The sequence below is a fragment of the Sarcophilus harrisii genome, chromosome 6 (genome assembly GCF_902635505.1).
Source record: "Sarcophilus harrisii chromosome 6, mSarHar1.11, whole genome shotgun sequence".
Taxonomy (NCBI): Eukaryota; Metazoa; Chordata; class Mammalia; order Dasyuromorphia; family Dasyuridae; genus Sarcophilus; species Sarcophilus harrisii.
In genome coordinates this window covers 10890737-10914433 of record NC_045431.1, presented here as the reverse complement: position 1 = coordinate 10914433, position 23697 = coordinate 10890737, and the positions used below count along the sequence as shown (strand labels likewise).

The 23697-nt window shown below is 36.5% G+C and overlaps 1 protein-coding gene across 5 annotated transcripts in view; it reads right to left on the bottom strand.

The window, feature by feature from the left end:
* The window catches only part of SLIT2 (slit guidance ligand 2), a 338313-nt gene that overhangs the window by 152369 nt on the left and 162247 nt on the right, over positions 1 to 23697 (bottom strand). For all 5 annotated transcript variants that reach the window (XM_031942954.1, XM_031942956.1, XM_031942958.1 and 2 more), the window contains exon 5: positions 1272 to 1343. In XM_031942954.1, coding sequence (XP_031798814.1) covers positions 1272 to 1343 — 72 coding nt within the window. The remainder of the gene's footprint in view (positions 1 to 1271; positions 1344 to 23697) is intronic.

Here is a 23697-nt window from a genome sequence, read left to right as displayed (position 1 = left end):
GATTCTCTGATACAGAAAAAGAACTTGATGCTCTTCTCAAACACCTCCACGATAAATGATCAAAAGTGAGTCACTTGTTCTCTCAGAACATCAATTCCTTTTCTGTAGAAAGGGATTAATCCCTCATTATCTACTTAACAAGGTTGTAGTGCAAATGGGTTTTGCAAACATTGAAATTGAAGCAAATGTGTGTGTGTGTGTTTTTTTTAATAGCAAATAAAAAGTTTTCTTATTTGGCTTAGAAAAAACTCATTTTCCTAATTGAAGAAAAAAGAGGAAAATTATGCTTCATGGGAAATTTTCATATTACTTAACCCTTTAAAATAGATTACAAGTATCAGGTAACTTTATAACCAGATAAGAAAAAATATAGTCCTGATGTTATTTTCAGAGAAGATTTTTAAAATTTATTTTCCACTTATTCTCCCAACTACTGTTCAAATCTAGAAATATATTTCTTTTACTTCCTACTATCCACTAGAGATCAAACAAAATCACTTTTATAGCATGATAAAGTCTTTAAATTTTTAAAAAGATATCCATTTAGAAATACTTGGTTTGTCACTGAGTTATCTTAAATCATAAAAAAGTACACACTTCAGGAACTCCAAGCACTTAAAGAGAACACTTATACATGAGATGTTGGATTAAATATTTATCAAGGCAAAGAAAAAGACTGACATGGGCCTTTAAAAAGTTATGGCAAAAATTCACTTTTCCTTGAAAGAGAAAAAGAAAAACAGTGTATGAAAAACTATTCTCACAAAAATGTAAATTTCCTGAGATGGACCCTTCCTCAAACCTATAGAATTTAATGAAAATGATTACTGAAAGCTCCAGGCAACATAGATCTTTAAAAGAAAATTGTTATTCACTCTGAGCAGAAAGAATATTTTATACTCTCCCTTTCTAATAAATACCTATACCAACTGGCCAAGTAAATACTAAATTTGGCTAAAAAAAGGAAGTAAATTCAACTTTAGCAACATCTTTTAATCAAAATTATGCTAGGAGTTTCATGACACTGTTTCTAAGACTAAGCATATCATTTTGACAATAACTTGAGTACCTCCTTTTTTATGAACAGCATCACTTCCAAGAGCTTGCAGAACTATAGTAAAGAGAATCCTGCATTACCAATTCCCAAAATATCAGAATGGAGTAGGTTTTTTTTGGACAGTTTTAAAATGCATTGGTGACAATATGGTTCGATCTACTTTATAGATTAAAAACAGATAACCCAGAACAAAATTCTTTAGGAATATACTTACAGGTTTTTAATATCAACAGCACCACGAAAAGCCTTCCTTGGGATTGCCTGAATCTGATTTTCACTGAGATCACTAAAAAAAACAACAAAAAGAACAATGTTAGAAGGAGCTTTACTAGACATTTTAGAATTCTATGAAATAAAAATGTCAGAAACATCAGACCACAGAAAATTCTACAAAATCTAGTGTTAAATACTCAACTTAACAAAGACATAATACCTTCGCATGCAACTATCATCATATTATAGATAGTCAGGATGACAAACTATCACACTTTTCCACAAGAAGTAGAAAATCTAGTTACATAAAATAGATTTTAAAAAGAAAAGCAAAAGAAATATATACTTAGATGGCCTCTTGAAGTATTTTCTAATTCTCTAATTCCATAATTCAGTAAACGATATAGCTCCTTTTTATCTGGGGCAGTGTAGCAAAATGATTCCTTTAAAAAAATTTTAAGGACTAAAGAACTCAATTTCAAGTTATTCTGAGGCTTAGAGTTTTGGTATTTCTCCATTTTCACTGAGCTATCTATCAGACTACACACACACACACACATACACACGCACATGCACAATTCAGTTGAACTAATCTTGGAAGAAGGGGAAAAACAGATTAAACCTATGCGGTGTGATTAAATTTTCATAGAACTTTAAGTAATCTTGGAAATGGAACATGACAGCACTAGCTGACAATAAACCCAATGCCTATGCATGAAATATTAACAATGAGCTGATTTAAAACCTTCCTTTAAAAATTCTGTTATAACTATAAACACAGAATACCTATATTTACATTTTATTCTAATTGAGAAATAAATTCCATTTGAGCAAAGCAAAATAGCTCTTCTAGATAGAATGAGAGATCAGTAAAAATCATTCTTATCCTATGAAGTAGATCCGTATTATCAAGACACATGTTTCTACATGAGCTCATCTAAACTTTCCCAAACTTTATATGAAGTTATATAATTATATAGTTAAGTGAGAAAGATAGGTGATAAGATGAGGTATTGGGGAGAGAGTTGGGCTTGGAGTCAGAAATAATCACCTTTTGAGTTCAAATCTGGCCTCAGACACTAGTTTTATGACCCTGGAGAGTTCACTTAATTCTGTGTGCCTCAGTTTCCTCATCTGTAAAATGAGCGAGAGAAGGTAATGGCAAAGTATCTTTGCCAAGAAAAGCCCAAGCAGGGTCATGAAGAGTAGGACGTGAAGGAAACGACTAAACAACAACCTCAAAAACAAAACAAAAGCCACAATTGTTTAGTTAAGGAACCCAGTATATATCATAATAGCATAAAAGAGGAAATATTGGGTCATGGTCATTGATGAGTTCTATGACTCTCCAGCCAAGTACTTTACCCTCATAGAGACCATTTCCTCATTTCTTCATGTCATTTCTAGGCTTAATTTTTGTCTTCTAGTAGCAGGAAGAATCTGACAAGGAGTCTTTGGTGGTGGGGTTGTAATTGTAAATAAGGGATGGATCGTGAAAATAAAATAGAGGAATAATTGAAAGATTTGGTGACCAAAGGATAAAAGAAGAACATTCTATTCTTGTAAAGGATCTATAATTACAAATGCATTAGTAAATATCCTTTCATTCTGCCCAACACAAAGGAGGCTCCCCAAGGTTAAATAATTTGCCTAAGAGGTAGAACTGAGACTCCACCCCAAGTCCAGTGGTTCATGCATGTACGTGTCCGTGGCCATACTGCTTACAATATGTGATAACATTTATATATGGAGGGCCCTGGAATAGAATTCTGGAGAATATTCATTTTTAAATGGGTAGTCTTCAGAGGATACAGGAATTCAGGGGAACTCTAATGTTTGGATGGGCAGAAAGTCCTGAGCAAAAGCACCAAGGAAGTCATGTGAACAGTTTTGTAGATGAAGTCGAGACCAGAGGAATGAGTGACTTGTCAGCATGGCAGAGAAGATAAGTAGCAAGGGGACCCAGACATCCTGACTCCTAGTGCTATCTCATTTCCCCTATATTAAACTTAGCATTCTTATTTTATTTGTTCATCCATTTATTATTTATTATTTTAATTTAATTTAACTAAAATTAAATCAAAATGTAAAGAAAATTATTTATTTATTTAAAAATAACATTTCCTTAGTTATCCAATCCCATTGGCTGCTAGCTCAGTAGACGTCTATTTCTTAAGCTAAGGGCAATCCTATTAAGGCTTTATTTTTCTACGAAGTGCTCTGAGCATGACTGGTTCATAGTCAACGCTTGTTGGAGGAATGAGCTTTCAGGAATTTCTTTGGAAATTGTTCCTGCCACCAGACATTTTGGAAGTGTGTAAAAGTCATTTGTGAAAGAGTAATGGGCTGTAACAGGAAGGAGCCAGTCTCTGCCATGGTTAGTACCACTGCTACACAGCCACGTCCCTAGAAAGGACTTTGTGTACACAAGCACATTCAAGCTCGTAGTGATTACAGGGTGAAGGTGAAAAAATTAACCTGCTTCAATCAAAAAGATGAGAAAACTGTAATTGTCCAGATTACCCAAATAGTTGTCAAAATTTATGCCACTAAAAGCATTTTATGATGCAATGCCTCCTGATTAGTTGTTCCAATCTAGAAACAATAGAGAATGATTTATAAAGTCTCTGTTATTAGATAGGATGTATTTTGTGCTTCAGATCATGTCAATCATGGCGTTATTTCAGAGTTGGCAAACTCACATTCATCAATCTTTTTATGTAACTTAAACTCACATTTCTGGTTGTTTATAGACAATACTTGGAGAAGATGGCAAATCACTCTAGTATCTTTGCCAAGAAAACTCCAAAAAGGGGACATATAGAGTCAGAAAGAATTGAAAAATAACAGAACTGAAAAGGAAACTATTTTTATTTAGATTGACAGAAAATGACAAATTGCAAGCTCTATCTGTGGTCAGAAATTAAAATACAACTTTCACTTGTGGATAGTTTGGATAAGACAAATAAACTCTTGAATTGTACTCAAAACAAGCTATCAGTACCATCTTATTCTATGGATATATATCTACTTATCCATAGAGTTATAAATAGTAATCAACAAATACACACATTAATCTTTTACTATTATCAGCCAATGACCGAGGAAAATGATGGTGGTAAAAAATAAAATGAATGAATCAATCCTGACATCCAAATAACTTACATTTTAATCGAGCAAACAAGTACATTTTGTCTATAAAGAATAAATACAATAATCACATAGCTAGAAGTACCATGAGACTAGAACACATCTAGAGATTTTGGGTCAAGATGATAAAAGGATCAGAGTCTACAAGAGAATGAGTTACTAGAGTTGTTTAGCTTGAAGAAGAGACATGTCAGGGGAGACATGAGAGCTCACTTCAAGTCTTTGAAGGGCTGTCGTAGAGAAGGACTGCTCCTTGCAATATTTCTGTGCTGAACTGGGAGCAACAAGGAGACATTTTAAAGAAACAAATTTCCGCTCAGTCTAAGGAAACATTACTAACAAGAAGACCTGTTCTAGCCTGGGGTCTCTTAGGAAGAGTGAAGTTCTTCCTCTCTGGAATTCTTTATTCAGAAGCCAGACCAACATTTCTCAGAAATGCTGGAGTTGGGCTCCTTTTTGGATATGGCTAGGATGGCAAGGCTTTAAATTATCATACTGTAATTGAAAGAGATGAATGAACTACCATCTTCTCCCTGCCTACCAATGATCCTCAAATTGTCAGGATAAGTTGATTGACATTGACTTTTCAATCTCATGGTTTATTTCCTGAATTGATAATTGCTGTATTCAGCAAACACTTACTAAATGCATAATCTATCCAAAGCTTTGTGCTAGGGACCAGAGATACAATGACAAAAACAAAATGGCTCCTGTCCTCAAAGAGCTCACGTTCTTCAGGAAGGAAAATGTGCACAGATGGATTTGAAAAGGGTTAGAATATAATCAAATCTCTTTTTCAGTTGTTAGTATTTCCTAATTGTGTTTTCCTGAGTCTGAACAAGCTAATACAATGTATCTATGATTATCTTAGTTTTTCCTAGCTTTGTCCTATCTTAAAGATCCATTCTTCTGTTTTAACTAGCCAGTGAAGGAAATTCAATGTATCAGATTTAGAACTTGTTTTCACATCAGTATCATATATTAATTTGCTAATCAGTGATGGAGTTGGGCAATGTTGTCGGGCCTTTTGGTCAGTACATATACTTTGTACATCTTTAAATATGGTTTGAAGAAGATGGGTCTATTAATGTGTGGTTTTCAAATTCCGAATTATGTCAAACCAATAGATCATGACTAGGAACCTCAGAAAATAAAAATTACTTCTAATATTAATTCAGTAAGCATACACTGAACAACATTGGGCCTGCCTAATATTCTACTCATCATTGGGGGGAGATGTCTCTTAAAGAAAATGACATTGCTATGATGGACTTGGCTCTTTTCAACAATGAGGTAATTCAAGCCAATTCCAGTAGAGTGGTGATGGAGAGAGCCCTCTGCATCCAGACAGAGACTGTGGGACTGAGTGTGGATCACAACATAGCATTTTTACCTTTTTGTTGTTTTTTGCTTGCAAGTTTTTTTTTCTTTTTTTACTCCTTTGATCTGATTTTTCTTGTATTGCAGAAAATATGTTTAGAAGAATTGTATATGTTTAACCTATATTGGATTGTTTGCTGTCTAGGAAAGGGGAGGGAGGGCAAAAATTTGGAACAAAAGGTTTTGTAAGGGTGAATGTTGAAAACTCTTTGCATGTATTTCAGAAAATAAAAAGTTATAAGTATAAAAAAAGAAAGAAGGCAAGGGCCTCTGGATGAATTCTGCCACTGTCTCTCAGCTCCTGAAGACCAGAAAAGAACCTCCTTGCCACAAAATTCCTCGACATCCAGCCTCAGAAATAGATAAGATTTTATCCCCAAAGCCACCGAAGAGAAAACGAAGCCCTGTTACCCTACCCTTTTTCTGTCGGTATTCCCAATATGTAGCATTGTATTTGGCACATAGGAAAATCCTCAAACAATGGTTTTCCCCATTCATCTATTCATTACCTTATTTGAAGAGATCAAGAATTCCTAATGGAACAATATGATCTTCAACTAGAAAATTATTTTTGAGAAATGCCTCAAAGTGTTTAATACAAAAAACACTCATGTGAAAAGTGGCAGACCAAAGAGTGAATACGTAAAGCGCAGTCCCTTTGTTTCCATTATGTCCTGTCCTAATGAGAACTCCAAGTCCCAGTGTGTTTGTTTTCACCTTCAGGTCTTCAGGCCCAGTGTTCGCACCATTGCCGTGACCTCTATCACGGAGGACCCAGTCCCTCCTTAACCCAGTCTCATGCTTTGTCCTCAGTCTTTTGTCTTTCCCATGAGCATCTCCACAAATTTGCTTTTTTTGGTTATTTCTTGTGCAGGGAAACTCCATATAAAAGGAATGCAAATATAAAACTGCTTTTACCATAGGTTGATTTGTCCATATCCAAATCCATGATAAGCTGATCTGATGGGGAGTTGATTCACGGTGCCCCAAGGGCCCCTTGTGACTCATTGGCTGTATAATACTGCAGAAGCCAAATGATTAGACCAACATCACCAAGAACCAGTCAAGTTTTAAGCAGATTCTGACCTCCTAAAATACAACACCCCCTGAAGTTACTGAGACTGTTTTGGATCAAATCCATTCGTTCCTCAATTGTGTGATCCCACCATAATATTAGTTCCTCCAAAGACCTGCAACCCTTATGCAATACAGAATATTAGGACTGATACAAGAACCAGAGTTACAGCTTTAGCTGGAACATGGTACAAAAGAATAAAAATAAGATGGCATATTTTAATCTACATATACAAAAGATGTAATCAACACCATATTTAACACCATATATGTATACAATCACATATATCTTTAAAAAAAGATTATGATACAAGGTATATTCATTTGCCTACAGAAAACTAAAAGAAGATAATCCTATTTAATAGTTTCAAGATGTACTAATCCTCTTAGAAGTCCAAACATAAATATTCATTTCCTAAAATGTTATAAATACAGCAGAATAATCAAGAAATTAAGAAAAGGGGAATAATTATCAATTATGTTTCTCCTACAGACAGTCTCTACATTTTATGTTGACCAGCAAAACGACTTTCATTGTCCCTTTCTTAGTTTCATACTTTCTTTAAAGAAAAAGAAGCAGTAGAACTTATTAGAAAAGCTTCTGATAGTTGGCAGCAGCTCTTAACAAAAGGAGCCAATACTGCAATGCGGCTATTTTATTACCCACTACGTATGGTTTCCAGTTGAGTATACCATTAACCTTACAGCATAATGATATCATTTTAATTATATAAATTGAAATAGCAATGTATAATACCTATATCATCTAAGAATGGATCTGCTCTTTCTGTGTGAGAATATAAACTATCTTTCACTTTGAGGTAATAAATTTGTTTTAGATGGCAAACCTGCTTGTAAATTTAATTACTAGTAATTTTATTTTCCTCCATGGTTTAACCTCCCTCAGAGTCTGACCAGGAATACCATAAATCTATACTGCCATTGACTATTTCAGAAACTACTGAGGAAAGTACTGAGTAATGGGTAATGAGTAATGTGCCCTGGTTTTAAAAAGAAAAGAAAAAAAGTATAAATGTGAATGTAGATGGAAAATTTGAGGCAGACTGTAAAAGCTATTATTTCCCATTATGATATGATGTGCAGTTTTGCCTTATAAATTTTCATTTATTAAACCTCTCTATAGATATGTAAATGGAGAATAAATCTTTATTGGAATAATTGCTTTTAAGGATCTGAGCTCATAAGAGCTGCATTTAGGGACTGAAACAACTTTGGGGTTCATATAATAGTGAGATGCAAGGGTCAATTTCAAATAAAGAATGACTTATTATTATAACATATACAATTATTCAGCAGAGTTACAGGATCTTAGCAGAGAAACAGAATCAGAGAGCTATTTCTGGATTTCAATGAAGGACTGGGATGGAATATTAGGAAGTGAGAGAAAGGGCAGATAAGGAGTCCCGTTTCCTTCCTTTCTTGGAAGATTCTTTTAAATCAAAAAGTGGTCATTTTACAGATAAAAGAAGAAATAGGTTTATAGAACCTGGCAGGTAGCATATTTTCATGTTAATTAAATCTGAAGTATGCGAGGTAAAAATGATCTCAAATTCCTCTTTGGGAATAGTACTAAATAGAAAATGACAAAATCTTGTCATTTGCTTCAACATCAAATGACTACATATCATCTTAACAGTGCAGCAGAGATATGGAGATGCATAACATAATTAATGAGATTTGAATTTTCTTTTATGCAGAAAATATTTCTATAAAATTTTCTGGCTAATACTTTGTAATTAAAAAACCAGTTTATACAAAATGAGGATGCTATGATCAAGTCATCTCCAATAATATTCTGTATCTTTGCCATCATCAGTTTGTATACAAATGACAATAACTAAACACTTAAATTAGTGAAAATATTCATGTAAAGTATTGTGCTTGAATTGTTAATTTTTTATCATTCATATGAAGTTAAGGATAAGAGCATGATCAGTGATTTCATTAATATTAGAGAACTCCTGAGTTATGAAGGTCCTTCTACCAATGGAAGACAGCACTTTTTTAAAACCTTAAGGCCTTAGAGAATTATTTGGAGATTTAAAAGTTGTGACTTTTCTAGGATCATATGTCCAGTATGTGTCAGAGGCAGGATGTGAATCTAGGTCTTCCTAGTTCCTAGCCTACTCCCTACTCATCATGCCAGAATTTGCCTCCACTTAAATGAAACAACAACAAAATCCAACAGGCTACCTATACCTATTAGCATATATCTTCCTTTAATGCTTGTCATAATCATTGTCATCGCTAAGGAAGGGCAAAATATTTAATCATATGAAAATTACTTTTATTGAAGTTTTTTAACTTTTAAGTTCAGGAACAATACAGAGAAATAATTGCAACAAACAACTGAGTTGGAAAAGCTATAAGATGATTCCCAAGTTAAAAAAAACGCAAGAGTTGTATAACTCAATTCTGAACAGTCCAAAATGTTCTAAATATCCCTCTGAAGCTATGTAATAATAAAAAGGCAACTAGCATAACAAAGTCACAAAACTAAGTAACCATCCTCATTTTACAGTAACCAAGAAAACCAAATACATAATCAGGAGATGTGTAAAATTTTGTGTTTCTAGCTCTGTGGATTCTGATTTCTGTTAAGAAATAAATGAACTGCAAACTAAAATACCAAGAGACAATTACAGAGTAAGTACTTATTACCTGTTTGATGACAAACTTACTTAAATTGTATATCTCTCACTTGTGCAAAGGAAAGGAAGAAGACAGGATGAAATGTACATAGAACAGTAACCAGACAGTCAAATGGAGCGTGTATGTAAGAAAGCAATATGCGATGATACTGAGAAAGTTACACGGGTACCAGATTGCAGAGGAGACCACATGGGCCAAATTCACTGACTTGGACCTTATTATTCATTACTTCAAGCTTCCATGGGATTCAGATAAATTCATGGTGGAAGATATGTATGAGATTGTTAAAAAAAAAAAATAAAAGGAATCAGTATATACATATAACATATAATTCCCTGACCAATGTCAGAGAAAAAAAATGGAGAACTAATTGGATATATACAACAAATATACAAATAATTACTACTCATGACTGTTTTAGAAGTGCTTCCCTTACAACAAGTTAGGTGATTGGTCCAAATTTAATTATCCCCATTTTACAGATAATTAATCTAAATCTCTTAAGTGTAGCAACTCACATAAACCCATAACTTTATAAGGTGAAATTTTGCCTTTCAATTAACAGGTAAATTCAAGATCTGTGTTCTTTCCACAGTGACATTCTCTCAATTATTCTTACATCATAATATTTCCATAATTACTTCTAAATGAATTAATAGAACCACTGGGGACTCCCACAGCACCCACTTAACCATATGTTCCAGTGAACCTGGAATTGTGGCCCCTGGGTTCTTCCTTCTGGTCACAGCTTTTGAAAAGCATCCCATCTGCAGGAGACACTGACTCACAGGAGAGGGAGAAGCTAAGGATCCTCTGCCTTGAAAAACCAATCTCATCAATAAAGAAAACTTCAACTATAATATGTCTTGGGAAAATATGCTTGATATACAAAGGAGAAAAGTGCTTTGCCCTCAGTGACAAAGCTACAAAGCATTTGAGGCAGGATTTGAATGCAACTTTTGCCGACTTTATTCACTAAATCCTCTATTCACTAAGCTATGTCGAAAATAGGAAAAACAGTAAAATTTATTTACTTGATGTTTTAGATAATAGCATAAAAAGGGCATGACGTGCGAATACTGATAAAATAACCAGCACTTCCTGTAACACAAGATAGCATAGTAGAATATAAGATGTGGTGCTAGGTTAAAGTCCTGGTGATTAAAATCTTGGTTTTTCTGTTAATTACACAAATGATGTTTGACTACTCAGGAACAACGTCTCCTGATCTGCAAAATTAAAGAATGGAACTAGATTATCATTACGATTCTTTCCATTTCAGATATGTAATGTCTTCATAGGCTTCCAGGATTAGAAATGGAAAGAATCATGATGATATACATTTTATTATTAATTTTGTACTAAGCCTCTCAAAGACAGGAATTGCATCTCTCCATTGTCCCTACTCCAAGTGTCTAATGTGTTGTGTTAAAGAGTGGAACTAGATTATCATTACGATTCTTTCCATTTCTAATATATATATATATATATATATATATATATATATATATATATATATTTTATATATATATATATATATATATATATATTTTTATATATATAAAATATCATATTATATATATATATATATATAAACATATATAATGACTTAATAGGCTTCCAGAATATTATAAATATATATTTATATAATGTTTTCATAGGCTTATACATTATATATATTATGTATATATATATAATCTTCATAGGCTTCCAGGATTAGAAATGGAAAGAATCATGCTGATATACATTTTATTATTAATTTTGTACTAAGCCTCTCAAAGACAGGGATTGGATCTCTCTGTTGTCCCTACTCCAAGTGTCTAATGTGTTGTGCTAAAGAATGGAACTAGATTATCATTACGATTCTTTCCATTTCTAATATATATATATGTATATATATATAAAATATCATGTTATATTATATATATATATAACATATATAATGACTTCATAGGCTTCCAGAATAATATATATATATATATATATAATGTCTTCATAGGCTTATACATTATATATATTATGTTAATATATATATAATATCTCCATAGCCTTCCAGGATTAGAAATGGAAAGAATTGTAATGATAGATATTTTATCTTATATATGTATACAAATATAATTTTGTGCTAAGCCTCTTAAAGACAGGGACTGCATCTCTCCGTTGTCCCACTTCAAGTGTCTAATATGTTGTGCTATAATCAGTAAATATTGCTGACATTACTTCATGGTGCGATTTTCTTAATATACACATTTCATACTTGGCTATACGACTTCTCTGAATCTTTAAATACATTGGAAGTAGCAGCGTAGCACTTGTGCTGGCCAAACGCCAACTCTTTTTCTCACTCTGTGACCAGCCCACCTCCTTTTCCAGTCAAATATGGCTAAAATGATTTTTTCCTATGCAATTTCTTTCAAGTCATTGTAGGTAATATGTCATAATCTATTTCCATGTGTTTTTCCACCCACTATGAGTCTCTTGATTATAGTTAGGGTTACTTATAATTTTAGCTGGGTTGAAATCACTGTGCATCTTGATTCACAGCCAAATAATGTTCCTGAGAGAATGATGGTGCTGAAGAGATGGGCTTTTGCAACATGACACAGGTTGAAATAGTGAACATACTATGGAATTTCTCAAATGCGATAATTTGGTCTACTGATCCTATACTATTCCTGTCCTTTTAAATGCCTGCCCAACATTGTGTGTATGTATGTATGTATGTGTGTGTGTATGTATATATATATACTATACAACTCATATGTAATATATACACAAATATGGGTGGCTTTCTGAGTATATGTTATATACACTAACTTAAGTTACTTGCTTATTTTTAAATTTCAGATTATGTTCTTTATTCATATTGCTTTTGTTAATAATTTAATTAATTTAAAATTAATATTTAAAATTATTTTGAGTTACAAATTCATGCCCTTCCTCTCCCACCTATTGTATTGTAAAGGCAAGAAATGTAATTATAATTATACATGTAAAAGAATCCAAGACATATTTCCATGTTGCAAAAACAAGGAAAACAAAGAAAATCCAAATGTATTTAGACTCCAGTTCTTTCTTTGGAGGTAGATAACATTTTTCATCATAAGTAATGTGGAATTTTCTTGGATAATTATATTATCAGAATTCATCAGAATTTCTAGGGTCTTGATAATTATTTTAAAATGAACATCTGAGAGGAAGAGTTGAAGAACTTCCCAAATGATAGACACTCTTTATCTGAACTCTATTCAGGACATCTTCTGAGATGATGGCCAAAATAGAAAGTAATTATTTTATACCTTATTGAATGCTAATAATCACAATATAATTAAAATTATTTACATAGGTACATCTTTAACAAAATTTTATATAATTTTAATGTATTCATGGAAGACAGTGGTTTGAGGGAAGCATTTAAGATTACATATTGTTCTGAGGCATTTAAGACTACATATTGTTCTGAATAAAATGCTTTTAACAAAAACAAAATATAAACAGGATATCATATTGCCTATACCTTTTAATCAAGTATGTGACTGTTAAGATGTGAATTATTATAGAAAATTCTTTGTGAAAAACTTCCTGTTCCCTTCTTTTCTGTTTGTTAATGCAAGCTTACATATTTTAGAGAAATGAGAAAGCAGGTATAAGGGCAATTAATTGCTGCTGTCTTTCCAGCTGCTTTTTTCCTGGTAGAAGCGACATCTTTGCTTTTTCCCATTGGGGGGGGTGTCTTTACCACTTTGATATCTCTTTAAGATCCATCACAAAACATGCTTTTAAAAAGCATTCTTGTCTCCAGCATTCTCTTAGTTTTATGTACATTTCATCAGGTTGAATCATTCTTTTTGACTTCACTTTTTCAAGTGATATTGGTACTTCCTCCCAGAACAGACTGTGTAGTTGAAAGGGGCAAGTCTAACTGATGGTTACAGTATCACAATTAAACTACATCCCTACAAATCACAGAAAGATCTCTTTCCTTTTAAAGTTGCTCGTCACCCTCCTCTGTGTTGCATCTCTATATGCTTTTATAACATTTTACTTTAGCTGGCCTTAATGGCAAGCTTTATGTAAATTCCTCTACTCAACTTTTAAAAAACTACTGAAAAAAGCAACACCGATAAACGTTTTCCACCTTTACCAACATCAGCTGGGACTCGCACCTGACCTCATCCTTTATGGACGTGTCCCCCTGGGTAACAAGGAGATGGAGTCTGCACCATTTATGGGCTCACTCCAGCTCCTAGTCGTGGTGACTGTTTGGACAAGTTCACCTAGCCCAAGAACTGCTGAAAGAATCCATGTCTTCCCTCAGGTTTCTTTTTTTCCCCCCTATCAACGTATTGGTTGGTAGCTACTCTAGTCATGTTGAGAATATTCCTTCACTTTTCTTCTTTGTCCTAATGTTCTCTTTTCTCCAATTCCAGTTCTTTAATCACAGAAGACAGAATTTTAGATTTGGAAGGGACTTAACTCCACACTGACAGTTATTTCTGAAGTGACTACTCTGCTTCTTATGATTACGATTATTTCCTGGTTTTTGAATGGTTATCCTTGTTGTATCATCTGGCACTCACCAAGTCTTCTGGTTCTCCTCTTGAAGAAATGATATGCGTGACATACATGTGTGAGGCTAAGGAATCGACAAGCCCTTCACTTCTTTAATCTCTGGCTATTGATTCATTCACTCAATAAGCATTTCTAAAGCTTCTGTTAGGACCTCAAGTACTATAGTAAGCACAGGAAAAACAACAAAAAACTCAGTCTTTCTGCCTAAGGATTGTACTGGGGGGTACACAGTGTAGTCATAGGAAAAGAAATGCAAAGTAATATGTAGGGTAAACTGAGGCTTGAGAGGAGGAGAAAGACCATTAACCTAGAATGTAGCTGGGAATACTAGGCAGCAAGCATAGCGAGAGTTTCTGTGAACAAGCTCTCCCAAAGCACACACTGGAGATGGAATATTAAGTACAGGAAACATTAAATGGGGCAGTTGGCCGGCATTTAAGGGAGTAATGTGCGATAACCTAAACAAATGGCTAAAACCAGAACTGCTTTAAGTGTCACACAGAGAAACCCATCTAGGGCCTCCCCAAAGTCTGAGAGTAGTTTTAAATTTTGATAGCTTAAAACTCCTTAAGACTTTTGAGGACCCTGTATTTTATATCGGAGGCAATAGGGACTGACTGGAGCTTCTAGCTGTACTTCTGAAACATATTTCATCCCTTTAGATTTAATGCATCATGACCTATAGATCTTTCTATCTGTTTTTATCATTTTCAAATGTAAACATATCCAACCATTATCAGTAATATGCAAACACTGGCGCTTCTATCCCACCACAGAATAAGAGAAGAAAAAGGCAATGAGTAAGTGCCAATTTTAGCAGAAACTATCTGGAAGGAATTTTGCTTTAGTAAAGGGTGTGGTGATTATCCATCACGTTTTGATATGGGATAACAGTAATTTGGAACCGGGCCACCAGCATTCCGTAAAATCAAAATGTGCAACAGAGAGAGCAGTCTGTGTAGGAGGGTCTGAGACTAGTGAGAGGAGGAGGTCACTGATGTATAAGGGAACCTTGAGCTCCCATCTTGTGCAGGGTGTGGGTGTGAGACAGACAGAGAGAGCAGAGTCTGTGTAGGAGGGTCTGAGACTAGTGAGAGGAGGAGGTCACTGATGTATCAGGAAACCTTGAGCTCCCATCTTGTGCAGGGTGTGTGTGTGTGTGAGAGAGAGAGAGAGAGAGAAAGAGAGTGAGAGCGCACATGTACACATGAGTTTCTGAAGGTTTCCACTGGAAACTTGGGGACGAATGTTTTTGTGTCTATAATAGCATAAAATAATATCTTATAATAACCTAAATAATATAATATCCTTTGAGAATAAATACTGTCTTAGTGCTTATCTGGACTACAGAAGCAATGAAAGTAAGGAACAGGAGGATAGAAGAGTTGTGAAAGAGCCTGGAAGAAGCGTGTTCTTCTCAGGGTCGGCTGTCCCCCTGGTCCCCTCCTTTTCACTCATAGCAGAGGATGCCGGCCTCAGACAATTATTCTATCCCACACTAAGTTTTCTGAGACGTTTACACCTACAATTTCAAACAGATTTGTCTTAAGATTTCTAGTGAAAATTCTCAGACTTAATTTCTATTGCTCGAATTCTGCGGACATCCTTTCCTCTGTAGCCCTCTAGGTCAGGCAGAAAACTGCACTGCAGAATTTTCAACCTTTGCCATTTATTTAAAACTGTATTTAGATGTCAGAATAAAACAAACCTTATTCTTGCTTTAAAAGTCAATGTATCGACCCCAGAATCAATTCCATCTTACAATCGTTCCAAAAGAGCACTTAAATCAATTTGTTACAAAGGCTTTGCATAAAATTTTTATAAATGCAAAGTATACTTTGTTACTATATGCAAACAATTAACTAAGCAGATTAATTGCTCATACTTCATGATCCTCAAGTGTCTCAGGGTGACATACAGTAATTATGAAATTAAAATACTTCAGGAGGGAAACCCTTCCCCAGCAGAATCGAGACACATGCATTTTGGCATTAGGGCAGAAATTACTATTAAAAAAAAAAAAGAATACTCCATTACAAATTTAACTCAACTACTACAAAATTAAATGCATCCGTTTCTTGATTACATTATCTCTTTTTGCTGGCTTGGCAGAAAACAAAAGGGCCAACCTCTAGCCATCTGCAAAGGAAACAGCAATTAGACAGATTCAGACAGAATGTCAATGCATTAGTTCTGCAGAAAATAGAACCTGAAATTCTTAAGATCGAGGCGGAAATTAGACTTCTTATTTCTTTCCCAGCAGAGAAAGTCACATTGGTCACCCAACAGAGGAAGCTGAGTGACAGCTATTGACAGTTTGTTGTGAAGCGTTTGTAATGGGAGTGCAGCTCCCTTGATGCTCGGTGAGATAACAGCCCAGCTGGGAAGTCTAAGGACACTACTGACCTACACCCTCAGCGAGAGCTCTCCTACCAGGAGGGGACATTTAACTGTATAAAGAGAGAACCTTCCATTCGGCTTCAAATAAAGCAATACATTTAAGTACGTATGTTTTAAAGTTTTAAAGGCTCCTGTGTGGCTCATTGCCATTCTTGTAATGCAGCTGAATTTGAATTAATGTTCTTCTGTAAGAAATTACTTGAAGTTCCATTTAAGAGTCTATCATTTTTTCTTTTTTTAAAATAAAAACAAACCATTTTTCTCCTAAATCTAATTTTAGATACCACTACTAAATCATTAGTTGCAAGGGGAAAGTATTAATTACACATTACCACCTGGTTATTATGATATATAAAGGGATAGAATATTGAATCAAATGTCAGATTCACCTTTATTTAAACCCAATAAACAATAAAGTTAGACCAGAATAAACAAGGTAATGTCTATACTGTGCCAGACAAGTGATTAAAACTGGAGTGTAGAAATCATTCTTTCACAGAGATGCTATAGAAATATCAATCTATTTTGGGGGGTCCAGCTAATTAATATTTTTCTCAGCACAATGACTTGTACTCTGCATAATAAGTGCTTATTAGGTTGAATCTAAAACAAAACTACATGAAGTTCTTTAAAAATGTGTCAGTAAAAATAATGCTCTTTTCAACTGTCTAGAAAGTATCAGCTCTATTCCACCTATAGAAAAGGAGATAGATGTGACTACAACCAGCTCAAAAGCCCATCATGCTGTCACCAAAGACCCATCTATCTGGTGATTGAAAGTTTCTATCAACAATCTTTTTCCTGATGTTAATTTAGAAGCCACATGGAACAGAATTTGGACTGAAATGCAAGCCATCTCCAATGCTTTATAACTGATGCCGATTCAAAAATACTTATTAAAGATGTTTCTTAATGATCCAGAAAAAATGAAAGCAAACAAAAAAACAAGTGACCTGCTGACTGAATATACTTTGTTAAATCTAACTAAGAATTTAAGATTTATTATTTTGAATGTGCCTTAAAAGTAGCAAACAGTGATTAGTTCTTATAGCACCATGTTGGAGCTGACAATTAACCTTTGTCCACTTGACATAAAGAAATTAAGGAACAGCACAGTTTGGTGAGGCTTTTTCCAGCGATCAGAAAGTCAGCATCCAAATAAAGGAAGATTCAGGATTCTTGACATCCAATTTGGCATCAATTAGCTAAGATTTATTAAAGATACTTTTTCCCAATTCAGAGAACTGAAACCATTTTACATTCTCTGTGTTAATAGTATATGGTCACACCCTTGGAAGACTGGCTTTTTCCAGGTAGTTATAAAGCCCTCTGAATTTGAAACAACAAAAACAAACTTTCCACGAATAATAACAAAAGGATTCACATCAGTAACTTTTAGCTTAACATATATTTCATTGTTGAATCTTAAAGGTGGTATTGAAAATGAAGAATTTTTGTTTTCTAGTTCTAACATTTGACCCACAAAATACTAGCAATTTTGCATAACAGACAAGAGGGCTGACGAGATAGAAAAACTTGGGTTATAGTAGTACCTCTGCTACTCACTGTATTTATGTCATTTAATTTTGGAGTTCCAGACAATTCTCCTTCATATTTGTGTCATCCTTTTTTTTTTTAATGATTCAATATATTTTTTACATTTCTAATGTTGTAGTTATTGCAGATCTTATTTTCTGACTTAGTTTACATAATTTCTTGTAAGTTTCTTTACACTTCTCTACACATGATTTTGTGAAACGCACAGATTTATTCCATTACATTTATGAATCACAATTTGTTTAGCCTTTACATAATTGGGAAAGCTGCTGTTCCTTTACATTCTTCACTATATGACTCGAGAAATCCTGGGTTAGTATCGCCTCCATAGTACTGTGACACCTTTCTCATAGCTCACTTGAGAAAAGGGAAGGATCTAGGGAAGGGAGCAAGTCTGAGAGACAAACCTCTGGCTCTATGATCTGACTCGTCTCGAAGGTTTCAAACCTCCCCAACTATTTAGAATCATTTAATCCTATATATGAAGGGTCAAAAGAATTAACCTGAACTTAAGAAGGTAAAGGCTGCCATAAGTATGTTCTGTAAGCACACATGGCTATTATTCTGAGAATAATGCCCAGCTGTTTTCAATCTCCAATGGAGAAAGAACAAGAGGAAATGGAGTTACTCTATCATAGGAATAATGAGGTTTAGGAAGAGGAAGAACTTTTTTTGATGGGGAGAGCTATTAAATACTGGAATAGGTTACTTTCAGGATAAATGATTCTTCTCTAGAGGAAATAGCTACTTTATTACATGCAGAAGTGCCTGGAAGACAGGAAAATTGCTCATGTCCTTTTTCAGCTTTTTTGATTCTGTGTGTCTAAAAGTCTATAAATTGTGATTGTCATTACAAAATAGTAAAGTTAATGTAGAAAATTTTAAAACATAATACTTGGATAAGTACATTTATAAGGTAGTCAAACTTTTTCTTTTTTGTAAATATCAAAATTGAGTATTTCTATACACAGAACACAAAAGTTCCTCTATGAAATGGTTTCTGTTTCATATTCTATGCTTTTTAAAAGTATATGACAAACGATTACATAGAATCAAATTTGGTTTTGTGCAAACAAAATCAATGGATCTAGAAGTAGAACAAAAAAGAGAAACAAAAAAATACCTGCAGAAATTTTCTCTGATTCAAGTCTTTTCTCAAATATATGAGAAACTGCCATAAATTTATAAGAATAAGAGCCATTCCCTGATTAATAAATGGTCAAGGACCACTGGGTTGAATAGACAAAGCAATTTGTAATTGTATGAAAAATTATCCTAAATCACTAATTATTGGAGAAATAAAATTTAAATTACTTTTAAGTAGCACTTCATGCCCATCAGATTTACTAAGAAAAAGAAAATGACTAATACAGGAAAAGTAGCTGCACTTATATCCTGTTGATAGTGCTGGGAACTGGATTGTAAGGTCCTTGAGGGCAGGGATTATCTTTTGCTTCTTTTTGTATCCCCAGTGCTGAGCCCAGTGCTCAGTATGCCGTAGGCGCTTAATAAATGTTTAATGAATTATTGAATAGTTTAACCATTCAATAGTACAATTTGAAATTATGCTCCAATAGCTACAAAATGATTCATACCCTCTGACCCAACACTATCACTACTAATGTCTATTCATGAAAGAGATAAAAGGGATCCATTTGTACAAAATATTTATGAGGGGCAGCCAAGTGGCACAGTGGGTAGAGCACTGGAGTCAGGAGAATCTGAATTGCAATTCAACCCTAGCCTCCTGCTGTGTGACCCTGGGAAAGTCAGTTAATCCCAACTGCCCCATGCCCAGAAATATTCACGGCAGCTCCTTTAGTCAGAATAAAGAATTAGGAACTGAGGGAATGTCCAAGAAGTGGGGTCTGGCTGAAAAAGTTATGGCGCAGAAATACCGTGGGATACTTTTATGCCGTAAGAAAAGAGTGTGTGATTTCAGGAAAATCTTGGAGGACCTAAAGGAACTGAGACAGGGTAAGGTGAACAGAACTGAGAGAACAGCAACAGCAAAACTCTATAATCATATGAAAGACTCAACTGATCCACACAATTCTGCAGCATAATTCCAAAGGACTCCTGATGAAAGTCACCATCCATCTCCAGATGTAAACTGATAGACTCAGGGTGAAGACTACGCCACTTTTCCCTCTCTCTTCTTTTTTGGGGGGAATCTATTATTGCTTCCTCATTCCTGAGCATCACCCTGAGAAAGAGGGGCGGGGGAAGCACTCTTGTACATATCCACAGTCAAGCCAATGGAATCCACAGAGAGGCCGTGCCCCTTTCTGCACCTGTGTCTATCAGCTCTGCATCAGGAGGTGGGTAGCATGCTTTATCAGGGGCCCTGGACATAAGGCTGCCATTGTGAAGGGTGACTGCATCTTTCAAAGTTGTTTTTTTCTTTCCTCTGTTGCTGCTTTTGTATAAATTGCTCTCGTTACTGTTTGTTTCTGGATCAGCTCACGCTACGGAGGATTCTACAATGCAATGATACTCCAGTATATTTATATGCCACAGTTTGTTTGGCACTTTTCCCCAATGTCTAATGATTCTAGCCCTTCACTTTTTAATGCTTTCCCTGACATTTTATTCTCTTCTTAAGGCTCAGATTGTCTTTTGCTTGCGGCTGGCGCTGCCCCGAGGGCATCCTCATTTGTAACGTTCCTGTCCGTCCCCACTTGTTTCCCTCGGGAATTTGACATTTTTCTACATTTAGGTTCTATGTGTGTGTTCAACGTTCCGTCTCAGATGGGAGTTCCGATTTTCCCTCCCCCCACATCTGTGCGCACTTCTCGTTCCCATTATGAGAAAGGAGACCCACTCCTTTCTTCCTTTTTTTCTATATAAATGTATCTTCTCTTTTTCCTCTTCAAGCCTGTAGAGGAGACCCTCCTTTTTCATTAAACTTTTCACACCCTCTGGAGAGATCCTCCTTTCTTCTTCCCCTGTGATAAGGATGGCCGTTCGTGAACCTATAACCCCTTGCAATTGCTCCGACGCGTTTCTCTGGACTCTGGTATGGCAAAGCTGCTGTTCAGCTCGGGTCTTTTCATTGGGGAGAAACATGCTTGAAGCTCTATTCTATTAGAGATGCGTTTTCCTTCTTCCAGGATTATCCCAAACTTCCCGGCTAAGCAGCTCTTGGCTGAGCCCCATCTCCCGGGGTATCCGGCCGCACAGGATCGCATCCCACTGGCAGCAGAAGCGCCACATCCTCCCGCTTGGGGAGCCTTGGGCCTTCTCCATCTGTGACGGCGCGGGGAGCCCTGGGAAAGCCCCCGGGGGACTCTGCAGGAACACCCCCTTCTGTGAGACGGCCCACCCAGACCTTATCCCAACACAGGTCGTCGAGTCTGGCACAGGGCAGGAGCACGGAGACAGCGCCACCCTTCGGAGAGCGGTCGGCGCCGGCGTCCGCAGATTGTGGGGACGAGACTTAAGGGGGGGAGGGGGCAGTCCTGGGGGAGAGAGTGACCTGCCCGGCCCCAGCCCTTGGAGCTTCCTCTCCCGCGGCTCCTCCCCGGCCTGCAGCTGTGCTCACAACGCCGGCTAACGGGCCTCGCTCTGAGCTTGTCCCCGTGAGTTCTGCTGCGTGAGAGGACACCCGCCTGCTGCAGAGTCTAGTCTTCAGTCAGAACCTTTCTAACCCCTCCCCCCACATCCGGGAGCCGCTGCTTCCCCGGGAGGTCTAAGCGCAAGGAGCCTGACTTCCGTTAGAAACTAGAAGCCCGGATGCCGCCATTAGTAGTCCTATGGTTGTCCGCTGGGGGGTGGGGCTCGATGGCTTAGGGCCGAGCAACCCCCTTGCAGAGGTCCCAAAGACCCCAAAACGCCCAAAGGCCTTTTCTTCAACAACATCTTTCCGGAGAATCTCCGCAGCGGTGACCCATCAGACACGTGATCTCTGAAGAGACCCAATGGCGCGGAACCCAAAGGGCACCGGGAAGACAAGCGGCAGCTCCAGGAGGCTGGACACGTTACAGAGAGAGACTTCCGGGAAAAGCCGTGAAAGAAAGGCCATCGAGGCAGCCACGGGGGAGTGGGAGGGGGAGAGCCCAGGGCCCTTGGGACAGGACGCGAGATGCAGGGGAAGGCCACGTGGGGGGATTCTCCAGGAGTATGTAAAGCTGGACAAACACAAACCGGAAGTGACGTGGAGAAGCCGCGTTTCCGCCCTGACGAAGTCCCACGTGTGTCTCAGTATCGGCAATCTCTCTCTTCCGTGCTTGCTGCCTTTACACGCAGCTAAACGTCCGCAATTCCAAGTCTGTGACACGTTTTTTAGAATAAGCTTACCGAGAGGCCTAGTGGTGCTATGGGGGGGATATACCTGCCGAGGCCCACTAAGGCTCCTCTAATTGAGGGGCGAAGATGACGCTCATTCAGCTCACAGACAGGAGCAGGGAGCCCAGGGCCAGAGGGGGCCCCGGACCCTTCTCCTCCCGCCGCTGCCCTCTCCCCCGTACCGCGCCTGTAAGCAAGGCGCTTTGCTCACCCGGATGTCGGAGGTGGCGTCACACCCGCGCGGTTTCAGAAATGGACTTGAAGAATTAACGGTCCCGCCATTGGGAGGGGGAGGAAGAGGACCCGGATGTGTGCTTTTGTTAGCGTAGGGAATTCCTTGGGGAAAGTAGTCCTTAAAGAAGTGTCCGCAAGCTGAGGTGTAAGAGAGCTGCTTGGGCCGGTAAGAAGGTGAAAATTACTTTATCCCGGTCACACAGCTCGTATGCGGCGGGTTCGGGTCAAAAATGTAGGTCTTCGTCACAAGACTTAGAAAGTAAAATAATAATCAAAATATAAATTGAAAGGAGAACCTTGAACTTCTGTTCCCCCTCCCCCGCCTTTTTTCTGCCTCTTCTCCACTTGCAAGATTTCATAAGCAGAGATAAGCACTCGTTATTTAGCTCTATGTCCTCCTCTGGCATCCCCAAACTTATGCAAATTAAAGTTAAAAACTAAAAATTTAACATGAAAATTTAAATTAAAAACAAAATTAAGATAAAACTTAAAGATGAAAATATAAAATTTAGATTTAAAAATTAAAATTTAAATTGAAAATTAATACAAAGATTAAAATTAAAAACTAGATGAAAATTAAAAATTTAAAGATAAAATTATAATTAAAATATAAAAATTAAAGATGTCCGTATTATCCTGAAATAGTCATTCAGGAACGCAACCAGTTCTCTCCACATTGGAATTGCAAAACTGTGAAGCCATAATTTTGTTAGGATTCTTACAGTTATAATGATTTTGGTATGTAATCTTTGCCAGACTTTCATTCAAGAGTAGCTAAGATTTCCTGGACTATTAGAGTAGGACAGGAGAAGCTGTATTAGGTCATAAATGCATTATCCTTTGGTGACTTTTATGGAGTCTTGTGACCGAAAAAGAATTTGGATTTTATATCCTTTCCCCATGCAATTGTTAAACTAAAATGGATTTTAAAAATTCACATAGGGGGCATCCAGATGTCCAGATTTCAAATAAAATTGAGAAGAGACAACTATATTTGCAAAAGTGAATGGAGTTTCTCCAGTAATAGCCAAACTGAAACCCTTTTGATGATTAAGAATAGCATATGTAAATACATTTATCTATGCTAAGCCACCCAAAGA